Source organism: Phytophthora ramorum, assembly GCF_020800215.1.
Source record: "Phytophthora ramorum isolate Pr-102 chromosome Unknown Phyram_PR-102_s0013, whole genome shotgun sequence".
Lineage (NCBI taxonomy): Eukaryota > Oomycota > Peronosporomycetes > Peronosporales > Peronosporaceae > Phytophthora > Phytophthora ramorum.
Genome location: NW_027150659.1, coordinates 740,472 through 752,902, shown reverse-complemented (window position 1 = coordinate 752,902; position 12,431 = coordinate 740,472). Strand labels below are relative to the sequence as shown.

The 12,431-nt window shown below is 51.5% G+C and overlaps 3 protein-coding genes across 3 annotated transcripts; 2 read left to right on the top strand and 1 right to left on the bottom strand.

Moving 5' to 3' along the window:
- Positions 1 to 259: 259 nt before the first annotated feature.
- On the top strand, positions 260 to 700 carry KRP23_11890 (uncharacterized protein; the record flags this gene model as incomplete). Its single annotated transcript, XM_067882469.1, has 1 exon — positions 260 to 700. The coding sequence occupies one exon, from the start codon at positions 260 to 262 to the stop codon at positions 698 to 700; it is 441 nt and encodes a 146-aa protein (XP_067740061.1).
- Positions 701 to 1,240: 540 nt separating this feature from the next.
- KRP23_11889 (RxLR effector protein) lies at positions 1,241 to 1,720 on the top strand (the record flags this gene model as incomplete). The annotated part of the gene is made up of 1 exon (XM_067895942.1): positions 1,241 to 1,720. One exon carries the CDS (start codon positions 1,241 to 1,243, stop codon positions 1,718 to 1,720), a length of 480 nt encoding a protein of 159 aa, XP_067740060.1.
- An 8,256-nt stretch (positions 1,721 to 9,976) lies between these two features.
- On the bottom strand, positions 9,977 to 10,777 carry KRP23_11888 (Peptidyl-prolyl cis-trans isomerase C; the record flags this gene model as incomplete). Its single annotated transcript, XM_067882468.1, has 1 exon — positions 9,977 to 10,777. The coding sequence occupies one exon, from the start codon at positions 10,775 to 10,777 to the stop codon at positions 9,977 to 9,979; it is 801 nt and encodes a 266-aa protein (XP_067740059.1).
- Between the last annotated feature and the right edge of the window lie 1,654 nt (positions 10,778 to 12,431).

Here is a 12,431-nt window from a genome sequence, read left to right as displayed (position 1 = left end):
GAACACGTAATGTAAGTCGATCAGGGTCAGCTCGATCTCCTTCAAACTCGGAACTCGTTGAGCAGTGAGCAGTGAGCACAGTTCCCAGCACCGATCTATCTTCCTCTCTGCTGGGTTTCGTGCGACAGGTGTGTATTCCTCCCAGACTTCATCTTTAAGCTTTGCTACAGCGAGACAGAAATGTTTCGTGGCCAATCTCCAGAATCACTTCGCATTCCTCACTGCGGCACCCAAGTTCTCCGACGTCCCAACGCTAACTATGCGCGTCACCCACTTCCTGCTCGTCGCAACTGCTACCCTCTATAGCTGCAATGCTGTCTCGGCCGCATCGGGTGATGCCGACCAGGCTAAACTGTCGATGGTGACTTCGACAGACGCTGCAGTTCCAGTCCGCGCACTCGATACTGTCAACGGCAAGAGGCTCTTGCGGTCCTACTATGAAGCCGACAAAGATGACGAAGCCGACGAGGCCGACGAAGCTGACGAGTATGATGCAGCTGAAGAAGAGAGAGGCGTCATGACACCGGCCCAAATCCGTAAGTGGACTGCGAGGGCGGAAGAATGGGTCGAACGTGGAAAGACGCAGGGTCAGATGCGCGATAAATTCACCGGCCTGCGTGGTGTTATGAACGCCAAGGATAAGGAGAAGTACAACCTGTTCTTGGCCGCGTACCTGAGAGCGCACCCCGGCGGTATCTGATCGGAGAAGCTACTCGTAGTCCTGCTCTACCAATGATGGAGATCGCTGTTTTTCTTTGACCTAGCTCAATTCCACCCCACTTGTCTACAACAACGTGTACTCAGTATGTATAAAACATACTACGTTTGTTGTTCCGAATCCTATAAATGACAAATGTGTTGCTACTATCGTTTTGCTTCGCCTAGACGTGTCTACGAAGAAGGTTTTGTATTTCCAGGGCGTAGATTGATTTTAGCTCCAAAACACTATACATCTACTACATGTACACGTAGCTCTTCCATCTTCGAATTCCTATAAACAGTCTCATTTAATGAGACTATTACTGCAACCAATGTAGTGCAAGTCAGTACGTTGGTATTAATGCATACTGGAGTACTTGCGTACTGATGTCATTTTCGTATATGTTGCAATACTGCGCACCAGACTCTTGGGCTAGAATCAACGTTCATCCACCCACACGGAGGCTGCCTGGCTACCACCTGGCGATTATGCGTTATTTTCTGATCCCAAGTCCTTCTTACCACCGCATAATCACTGATTATGCTGTGCGATGGCTTGGGATCTCAAGATAAAATGTTCCCGTTGCCTTGCCGGATCCGGTCGCAGTTCACTTTCCGCTTTGCCCTCCACCACCCAGTGCCCAAGCCAAAAGAACGCCATTTTCCAAACACCATGAGGTTCTACCACTTGGTCCTACTGATGGTTGCTGTGCTGTTTGCAAGTGCTGGCCCCACCTCAGCGTATCGGAGGTCAAAGCTGACGACACCTGGCACGCAGACTCAAGTGCTTCAAGACAACACCCCCGCCAAGAGGCTGCTGAGAGCTTACACCGACGACGAAGAGAGGGGCATTTCAATCCCCGGTTTAGAGAGCGCCTTAAAAGTGTTTCCGTCAAGCAAGACGAACCAGCTCCAGGGACTGCTCAAGGCCGATGGGTCTATCGACGATGCCTTCAAGACGCTGGGGCTCAGCAAATGCCTATTGCTAAGAATGATTTTATCGAGACGAAAATGGTGGTGAAACTTTTTTCGAGCACCAACTTCAAGGTTTGGTCCAAGCATGCCGCCCGGTTGAACAAGCAAGACCCCGAAGGCGCAATGCTTACCTCACTCACGAGCGTCTTTGGAGAGAAAAACGTGGCGACAATGATTTTGTTGGGGAAGCATACGCGGAGCTCACGCCAGGTCGCCAAGAAGTTGGAAGCCGCGCAGTTCAACAAGTGGGCCACCACGTACAAGTACACAGCTGATCAAGTTTTCGAGAAAGTGCTGAAAGTGGAACGAAAGGATATCCATAAACACTCTCGGGGGAAATTTATCTGGGATGACTACGACACGTACTTACATAACATGATGATGAACCATTAACGGTAGATGGTTTCGATCGGGTCGTAGGACTCCCTTCCCATTTAGAGATACCGATGTAATCACAAATCAGTGATCCTACAAACTCCTAGTAGCTTTCTCTACCCGTACCGTTCCCCCCCCCCAAAGGTGGCTTAAACAATACGCGGTGCGAACCTTTGTTTTCTTTCTAATGCGGCTTGGCGTGGAGCTTGATCGCGATGGGAGATCGGTCGAGAAATCCGACGGTATCAACTGTGCGTTGGAGCTCTACTCTCACAACATGACTTCAACCAAATGCAACGATGATGGCACTTGCTACTTCTACATCAAATCAATCGATGAAGTGAATGTTATCAATGTCTACAACATGTACACGCACCCTCCCGGGTATGTTGACGCCTACTTCTTCTATCGGTCAGCTATGATCCAGTCGTGGAACAAGTTCTGCTACCAAGGAGGCATGATCGAAGCGCGCGTGCAACTTCCCGGGGCCGTGACGAATGCATCTGGCAATCCCGATCTGGCCAAGGGGAAGAACTCGAAAGCCAAAACTACCAAGTACTACCCCACGTGGCCGGGTATTTGGATGACGAGGAACCTCGGCCGAGCCATCTTCTCGGGATCTACCAACCGGATGTGGCCATTCTCATAAGACAAGTGCGAGCCTGACCTGTTCGACCCAAGCAACCAACGTATCAGTGGCCGACTACATCAGAGGTGCAGCTCATGGACACCAAGATACGAAACTATGTCTGGCATGCGCAGTTCGCAGATGAAGTTTTGGGGACGAGGGCATGGCTAAACGCAGATCTGGCAGCACTGCTGCGGACCAACGGAGGGCTCGCAGTTCCGGATCTGCGATCGGAGCTCTACGCGCTAGCGGCAGTGGCGGTCAGCACCTGGGCGGCGGTCGGGACGCACCAAGCACACATTGTCGGCGACGTATTGTTTCATACTGGAAAGCCAGGACTCGCACCGAAGGTGCACATCACACCTGAATATACGCCATCGGGAACTCAAGGGGTCCGACGAAGCGCCAGTATCTGGCTCACAGGTAGGAAGTTGATCCCTCTGGCAGGACTCCCGGAGCCGACGGCGACAGCGTTAGCGACTAAACGAGCTGAGGTATGCCTCGCCTACAAAGCGGGTGGTATCGCCATCGAGTGGGAGAATCACACACTGAGAGTCGACGCGACGGAGCTGTTGCGGACAATGGCGATGGCAAGACAATTTCCTCCTGGAAAATATGCGGACCGACCGCACATGGAGTGGCTAGCACACGCGGACGTGCAGACACTACAGATTATCTCGAGTGACGGGCAACGCAGATCGCTGGCGGAGGAGATGGGACTGACAGGCGAGCGAACCCCGACGGTAGTGGAAATCGCTGCCTGGAATAGGACGGCCACAGGGCAGGGATACTTCACGTTCAACGCAGCGCATGGTGCGCCGCAAAACCGAGCACAGGCCGAGAAATTTGCGAAAGCACTGCTCTTTAACTATATGGACCTGCTGACGCGGAAGATATACCCTGCCGAAGTCAAGTTCACTGCTACCCCAGACCAACACCCGGTTATAGTGACGGTCAGAGGCCACTCCCCGGTGGAAGCGGTCTTCCACACATCCATCACTGAGGAACCGTGGGTGCAGACAATACACGGCGGGGCAGACTTATGCAGAGTACTTACGGCCAGAATGCGACCGGAACTGAAGGTGCATGAGGTTCACCCACATCCAAGACTGAGCAGACTAGTGTGCTTATGGGCGGGACGCCGCAGGTGGACACGGACTCGCCGTGAGTACAAAGGGCGCGTGGCAGCGGCGAAACGACGTGATAGACCTCGACGGCAGAACCAAAAAATGGCAGGAACGGAGCCCACAAATGGCGGAAGGGCTTGCACTACTCGAATGGAAACGCATCCGGAGAGTAGTGGGCCTCAATCTGTGGGGAGAACAACTACTACTGCGCCTCAAGCTCAGAGCACTCTCGATGTTTGACAGGCGACACGACAAGATCGGCTGCCCACATGAATCCTGTGTACACTTGCTGGACGTGGATCTGGAACACGTCTTCTGGGGATGCCCAGCGACGCGAAAATTACGGAGGCACCTACTCCAGCCATGGCGACAACTCGGACTGACAGACGACGGACTGCAGCAGGAGGTATTCGGGATGCAACTCACGCAAATACTGGCAGGCGTATGGGGCAGCATGGCTACAGTACAACGGGAAGTGATGGACTTGCGCCCTCAGATTGCGGAGGAGGTGACTTTGCTCGTTGAGACTAGCTGGCGTATTGGGGCGGCCATCTATCTCCACGCAGCTTGGCGGTGGCGGGTCAACCACTTTGACGAGTCGAACAACATCACGGAAGGGCACCACGTGGCACTCCTTAACAAGCGGCTGCGAGAGGGTTACAATACTGTCCAGGCACACTTACGGGCAGCGCCATCACTAGTAGTTGGAGCGACGGCGGCGAAGATCGTCGGTAGAGCCCTTCACTCGGGAGGGGACACACTGCCAGCAGTGGATCACGCCGAGGGAGGAACCAGGTACATACTGTACGTGGCCGGACGGGTGGCAGGAACAAAACGATCGATCAGGAGCTTGCGGGGCGATCATTGTCAGCTGTAATGACATATCGAGCGGGGCCAACTGGAGCGGGCACATATCATACGCCAGCTCTTCACCGACGACCACGGAAGCGGAACACTTAGGGCTCCTCATGGGACTCAAGGCGTGCGAGAAGAAGCGGTACTGGCCGCTATGAGTGGTGAGCACGAACAAGATGCTGATTGCACAGCATCGGCAACGCAAGCCCCCAAAGGCACGGCATTTAACACAAACCTACTGGAGGAGTCGGCGCATCGTGGATCGGCTCCGGGAAGTAGAATGGCTACACCACGCCAAAGAAGCCAACCGTATGGCGATGGAGCTGACAAACACAGCGCTCGAAAGCAGAACGAGCGTACAACAGTACACGGCTGACACAGGCACCGATTCAGGGAAATGGAGGAAGGTACTCTGCCACCTAGATGGAGACATGATAAAATGGGAAACACACGAGGACAGCGCGGCGCAAGCGGACGTCGTGGCCGACAGTCAGTAAGGACACCGGCACGTAACGGGGAAGCGTAAGCTTGGACCTGGAGAAGGCTAACTACCGACATAGGGGCGATGGTTAGAACGGACATAGGAAGTCGTTAGCACCACTAAGTGACATCAATGTACCTCACTGAAAAACAAAAATCAACGTATCAGTGCCTGTGACGACACCCCCGGATATGGTCTGAACCCGAACCAAGGTCGCGGTACGCCTGAGATCGACTGCTGGAGGGTATTTGCGGAGGCAGGTCCAACGCCGAGCCTTACAGCGAGCCGAACACTGCCTCGTCCCCAGATTACTTTTTTTTCTCTCGCAGGAACGTTTTTCTCGTACATGTTGGAGCGGGTGCGTTTGCGGAGTGTACATGTATTGAAGCATGCTGAGGTGTATCCTTGGATTTGCGATGGCATCATACTAAGAGCACGAAAGCGGATCGTTTGAAAACAATTCGTTTGCCGTGGTACGTCGTAAACATAGCGGTATGCGTGGTACCATAATCTTCACATACGGACGACGGCACAGCACATGCACTAACTTAACGACATCAGACCCAGGGGCTAAAAACACATAAACATCAAATAGAAGGCCACCTTACACCACCAATCAGACCCAGGGCCTTTTTATTTTTAATATTACGTCCCTCGGTCCAGTGCGTGCTCAAGTTTACTGGTAGAATCTCTCCTTGCGTTAGAGCATTGGTTTCGAGCGCTGTTGCAAAGCAGCGGAATGGACAATACTTGCGAGCGAACGGTGTAGCTGAGCGAGCGGAACCGATGCAAAGGATTTTATAGTAAAAGTGAACGGTGATGCTCGCGCGGTGCCAGTACCAGTTTGTCCGTCGGCGAGTGTAGCTGTGTCCGGACAGCACTGCACTGCACGTGCTGCTTCGCAGATGATAGACAACACCACTACATCATTTAATTAGTAAGTGGACTGAGAGGACGGAAGAATGGATCGGATTTGGAAAGACGAAGGGTCAGATGCGCAATACATTCACCGGCCTGCGTGGTGTTATGAACGCCAAGGATAAGGAGAAGTACAACCTGTTCTTGGCCGCGTACCTGAGAGAGCTCCCATACTCGCGTTTGAATTGCTGTACATCGTGCATGTTTCATACGCCTACAATATTATGATCTGAAAACATTCCAACAACCCTAGGATGACTTGTGGCCGCTTTAGTGCTTCCTTGAAGTGCCATTCTTTGCGCTCGTCGTGCTTGGAACACGGCTTCCTTTCTAAGCATCTCCGCTAAAACGCATATTCAAGTCGAAAAGACTTGAAAGGTGCAACACACGCATGCTTTGTTTAGAAGTGACCCTTGTCAGTCTTACCATATTTTGGCATTGTTAATATTACATCTGTCCTTGACAATCACCGACTCGGGCATCTTGTTGAGTATGACGTTGGCTACCAAATACATATCGCTGTGCATGTATGAGGGAACCGTACATATTTCAGGATTGCAAGCGACATGTGATTGTGCTCGGTGCAGTACGCCGCAATCGACGTGATCTTGAACAGTTTTCTACGGTCTTTCAATATGATAAGTTCTACTGCTAAAGTTACCGCAAACTGACTGTAGATTCCTGAATTGTATCACCTGCGTAGGTTTACACATTTAAATTGTATGGTAATTAGTTGCCAACAGTGTGCCGAAAACCAACTTTCATCAGGAGATACAAGACTGGATTATTGAGCGCTACCCGCAAGGTTCGTGACTATATCCAAGACGGTAATTGATACTCCATTGACGTCTACTAGTCCAAAACAGGATTGATCTCGTCGAAATGCTACTACCGTGGCATCAACGCAGATAAATTAGCATAGTCGAGACCGTGACTCGATTTGGTGCTCTGCCTTTCATTCTTCCACGTCTTGCTAATATATTAGATCACCACTTCTCCTCGGGTTTAATAATCTCAACTCGCCGTACACTAATCTGGATTCTTCGTTACGGCTCTTAAAAAATACCAGGCTTCGTTTTACCCTTTTGGAACGACGCCAATCTTATTTCCCACTACGATCGGGGCTTGGGACATTGGACAGCAAGCCTCATGCGGATAGAGGCCCTACCCACGTGATTTGTTGTTTACTACCTTCATCAGGTATCTTCTTAGTGCGTAAACCAAGGCAGCTTTCTAATAACGATAGGCTAACTCAAGTATACCTAGATGCTTATCATCTTGACTGCCTATCGTGCGCTTTCTCTCTCGTCATTTCGCAATCACCTCCGTACACCTCAATCCAGTGTGCTTCACGCTTCCATGGACTTTTACGCGCTTAGTCCGCCGAACAGTGCAGTGTTGAGTGACAACGTGATAGGAAGTGTCGTGCAACGTACCCGGGCTTCTCACAGAAGGAAAGAAGAACTGCCATTCTGCAAGCAACCACTACAGCCCCACACGCCCGAGAAATTATCAAACGCACGTGACGACGTAACTCCGGCTCAAACAGCATTCACGTCGGTAATACATTCGTTGGGGCAAACGGGTTCATCAATGGGCCGTACACTTCTGTCTGTTATCCCATCGGACCTGGAAACGGCTAATCAGATTGTCTCAACTATTCAAGCTGCGAAGTACCCGATCAGTGCTGAGCTCCAAGCTGCGGTTATCGCGGAAGCCCTGAAGAAGAAGATCCAACACCGAGAACGCTGCCGTGCAAACCAGGCACGTTACAGGCAGAGACAGCTGAAGGTCCAGAATGATATTCAAGACCAAGTCGCCAAACTCCAAGCTGAGATTATGGAGTTAGAATTACGAGCCCAAGACCCAACTCGCCTTCCGATAACGCCATCGATTTGGGTTCTGGCAGCTGAGTACTTTCACCACTTTCGCCACTTTTTGTCGTCTCCGGCAACGCTGCACGACATGACAGCAAACTTTCTTCGAGAAATGTTGATTCCAGATGTGGTTGGTGATTCATCGGTAGGTGTGGAAGCACAGATCGAGAACTGGTGGGTCTTTGCACTCTACTTTGGGGATCCCGACCTGGATCTGAAAGGTATGAATATGCGAACGCCGGATACACTCGTCGCGAGTACCAGCACCATCGTCACAATCACTAGTAATACCTTGCGGTACGCATTTCCGCACCTGAACAGTGATGGAAATGGTGGAGCTCATGGAGGTGTGTTGTCGCCCCTCGCTACCAGGTTGTTCGGGCAGAAGCTGGTCATGCGCGGTTCCGTGACTTTCGGTTGGGACAGTTCAAGGGACAAAGTGGCGAGATTACAGACACGAGCCGACATATTGAGTCCGATGCTCAAGTTGTTAGGAAATCTGGAGGATGTTTCTTGCGTGTTCGAGAACGCTATGATCACACCTGACTGTCAGTTTGTCAAAAGACAATGACCTCTGAAAGCGTGCAGTTTTTGCATTAGCATGCAACATTGCTTGTGGGAGCCGCATTGAGCGAAGTGTAGATACGTTTTGCTGTTGAATTGTAGGCAAAAATTTGACCCAACGTCAATGCATTTCCGGATTTATCGGATAAATACAAAGTCTGTTTCTAGGATAATTTACAAAATATTCTACAATTCCATTTGATATTTTCAATATGGTTGCTGGCTTCTTTGTCAGAAGGAGAAGGCTCACAGTCTTGCCCGCGGCCGCGCGGAAGACATTAACAGTGAAGATGCCAGACCGGACATACTCGCAAGCTGTAGGTGCTTCCGCCAGCGAACACAAGTAAGCCGCAGCTCGGCAGCAGCTCTGAACAAGTAGATCCGCCAAACTTGACGTCGCCCTTGTAGTTGAACGAGACCCCTCCCCGAAGTACCTCCCTTCAGACCGCCATATCGGCTCTCCTCGTCACCATACTGATCATTTCCCGCTGAGGGGGCTGCGCCGACGCAATAAGTACACACCGCAGAACTTGAGCAGCCACAATACCAACTTCGTCCAATGACTACGGGATTTATCAACGATCGAAGCGCGGAACTTTTTATCCATTGCAACGAAAGGAAACACGCGGGATCTAGTCTGGATCAGCATTGTAACTGACGTAGACGCCACCCCCAAGTCGGGTTAGCCGTACTCAGGCACACCTGCGCGTTTATGAGCTCTGGATCACCAACGTCTGCCGCAATACTACTGACGATAGGCGCATTCTCAACAATAGAGCTTGGTGAGGACGACGAAGTCGCATGATTGCTTTGCTTTGTTTGAGCTATCGTTGTCATCGGCGAAGTCGTGAATGCTCGAAAGCGTCGAAGCCGACGGAATAAGCTGTCGCTAAACTGGACGCCCTTTTAGTCAGTCGGTGCATTCAGTCGCAGATAAGCGAGTTCTTTGACCACACTCTCCTTTGCCACCTCATCCGCATCATGCAGCAGGCTCACAGAAATCTCTAACAGTGATTTTGAATAGATAGGAGATCCCACGACTTAAAGACGACGATACGCCTCCGGAATGATGCTAGGTCAGCCGACACATCCACACGAGACATATTATGGGATTACGAATTGCGAAGCAAGTTAGGCTGTCGAAATCCAGCATACTCCGCCAACACGTGCTGTAAAACCCCAAGGAGGTTGTGTTGGCAGTATGAACAAGTCGCGTCGCCAGAACTCAACGTTAGCATTAGTACAATGCCGTAATAGCTCTGGAAGTACTTGTGAAAGCGTCCACGGCACCTTGTCAGCATCGCACCACACAAACGTAAAGTAGCGAGTGTTTCTGAAAACCCAAACGAAGAGTCATAGTACACAAACACAAAGCATGCCCTGGAAATGATAACACCAATGTAATTACCACTCTTCCATCTCTCACTTGCTGGTTGCTGCTGAAGGACGTAAGGATCCCCAGTGTCATACTCGCCCCTTACTTGGACTTCTTGTCTCCCAGACGCTCCACGCAGAGCAACACGTGCCAGCCAAACTGCGTCTGCACCTTGGTGAGTTTGCCCACTTCCTCTTCGAACACAACCTTATCAAACTGAGGCACCATCTCGCCACGTCCGAACATTCCGAGGTCTCCCCCCTTCTTGCCCGACGGACAGGTACTGTGGGTCTGGGCCAGTTCCGACAACTTGGTTTTCTTATCTTCAGCAGCGTCAACTTCCTTGAACAATTTGTCAGCCTCCTCCTCCGACTTGACCAAAATATGGTACGCGTGGGCACGGGGTCCCCCCTTCGTTCCCCTCGCGCCCAAGGCCATAATTCCGATGAGGATAATCGGGCCAAGGAAGGGCATAATTTTCAGCAACGTTTCCTTCAGGCCGCGGAACTTGTCCGGCTCTTCGGTACCGTCCAGACGACGCGAGATGAGCAGGAGGTGCCAGCCGAACTGCGTCTGAACCTTGTGCACGACGCCGATCTCGCCCTCAAAGGCAACCTTGTCGAACTCGGGCACCATCTGGCCGCGGCCGAACGTGCCCAGGTCCCCGCCCTTGCGGCTGGACGGGCACTTGCTGTGTTCCTTGGCGAGCTGCGCGAACGTGAGGAAAAGGTTGGAGGCCTCGGCGAGCTGCGCGTTGAGCTCGTCGGCCTCGGCCTCCGTGTCCACGAGGATGTGGCTGGCGTGCGCCTTGATGGCTGCGGGCGCAGCTGCGTCCTGGCCCGCGACAGAGGCCACGAAGCACAGAAGCAGCGTCGCGAGGAGCGCCAGGATCTTGGGCTGCATCGTCAAAACTTGCACTTGCGCCTTCCCTCGTCGATTCGATACTGACTTGAACTTGGGCTTTGATTGATACGTGGCGAGAGATGAATTGTTTTGATTGGAGGGTGAGAAGGGAGAAACGAGATGATTGGTGATAAAATGTACCCATGTTGTTGTGGACGCTTCATCACTTTCTTTCATTCCCACGTCCATGCGGAGCAGTCTTGCGATGACAACATCCCTTGATTCACGAACGGAAACGAAGTTCTCCTCCTTTCTCCTCACTCATCCCAGAATCTGCCGCGTCGAGGAAAGATGGTGCTGCGGCTGAATTGCGTTGTCATCGAAAAAGGGAGAAAAGTCACTGTCGTAGTGGATGAAGTGGTGGACACCGGTATCTCCTGGAGGAAGCAATCAAGAAGGTGAATTCATTACATATCACGGGCGACTCGATGGATCTTACTAGCCAAGAAGGACAAGGCATGGCTGTCAGTTAACGACCCGGATGTGCAGGGAATGGAGGAGGGGAGGATTCGCACCGACGCCTGCACGATGATCACTCGGGGCCAGACGATTAAGGACGTGCTGGAACACAAGAACATGACAGGAGAATTTGCACCAAAGTCGAGGCAAATTCACGTACTGGTGGAGGTTCCAGAGGAAGCAGAGTCGCAGATCAGTGATATGGACGTAAGCTTAGGAGTTCTTGGTGAGAACAGGAAGAGAGTGAAATTTGTCGGTGTCAGAGATGAATTGCGTGCTATCGCCGCATTTGGGCAGCAACTGAACCGTGCAACTGACCTGGCCGTGGGGGATTGATTGGGTAGTATTCCAAAGACAGTCTTCGATACAGCATTCGACCATGGGTTGTACATCCGACAGGAATATTGGAACCTCCATGCGATGATCGAGGAACAACTGGCGTCCGACGATTTCTTCAGTAGAATTCTTGTGGTTGGCAGTCCTGGGATTGGGAAGTCCGCCTTTGGGGTGTCCTTGTTGCTTGTGTTAGTGACGGAGAGAAAGGATATCGCCTACCATCCTCTTGGCCATTCGTTGACCTATTACTTCAGTTGGGACAGCACTAACGGCTACGAGATATCTGAGGCGCGGCTTGCTGGAAAAAATAAATACGGGGGGTTATTTGGTGGTCGTGAAACTGGTGAGGCATTGTACTATAGTGGCCTTAACCATGCGTTTTTATTTGCTAGCCCACGCACGGAGAATGACAACAATTTTGTGAAGGAAACGTGCTTCACGGTGTATATGAATCCATGGACCAGAACCGAGTGTCAGATATTCGCCGACACAATTCACTTGGAGGACGACGAATGGTTTCATAGATTCAATCTCGTGGGAGGCAAACCGAGAGTCGTGTTTTCATCACGTGGCAGCTTTGAGGATTTGGTACAACGTGTGAAAGGAGCGATTCCAGAGAGTGTCGAGAAATTGAAGAACCTGGTTCAGCTTGTCGAGCAGAACGTGTTCGATGAGGACCAGATGGAGCACCTTATCTTCAATTTGTATCGAGATGACAACGAACTCAGTTGTTATTGGTTGGCGTATTCGTCGTTGGCGGTGTAGACTATCGTCAGCGCTCGCTTTAGTAGCGGCACGGCCGATGAGAATCACTCGTACTTGTGGACTCCTGCGCCAAATGTGCAGTCGTGGCGAGGAA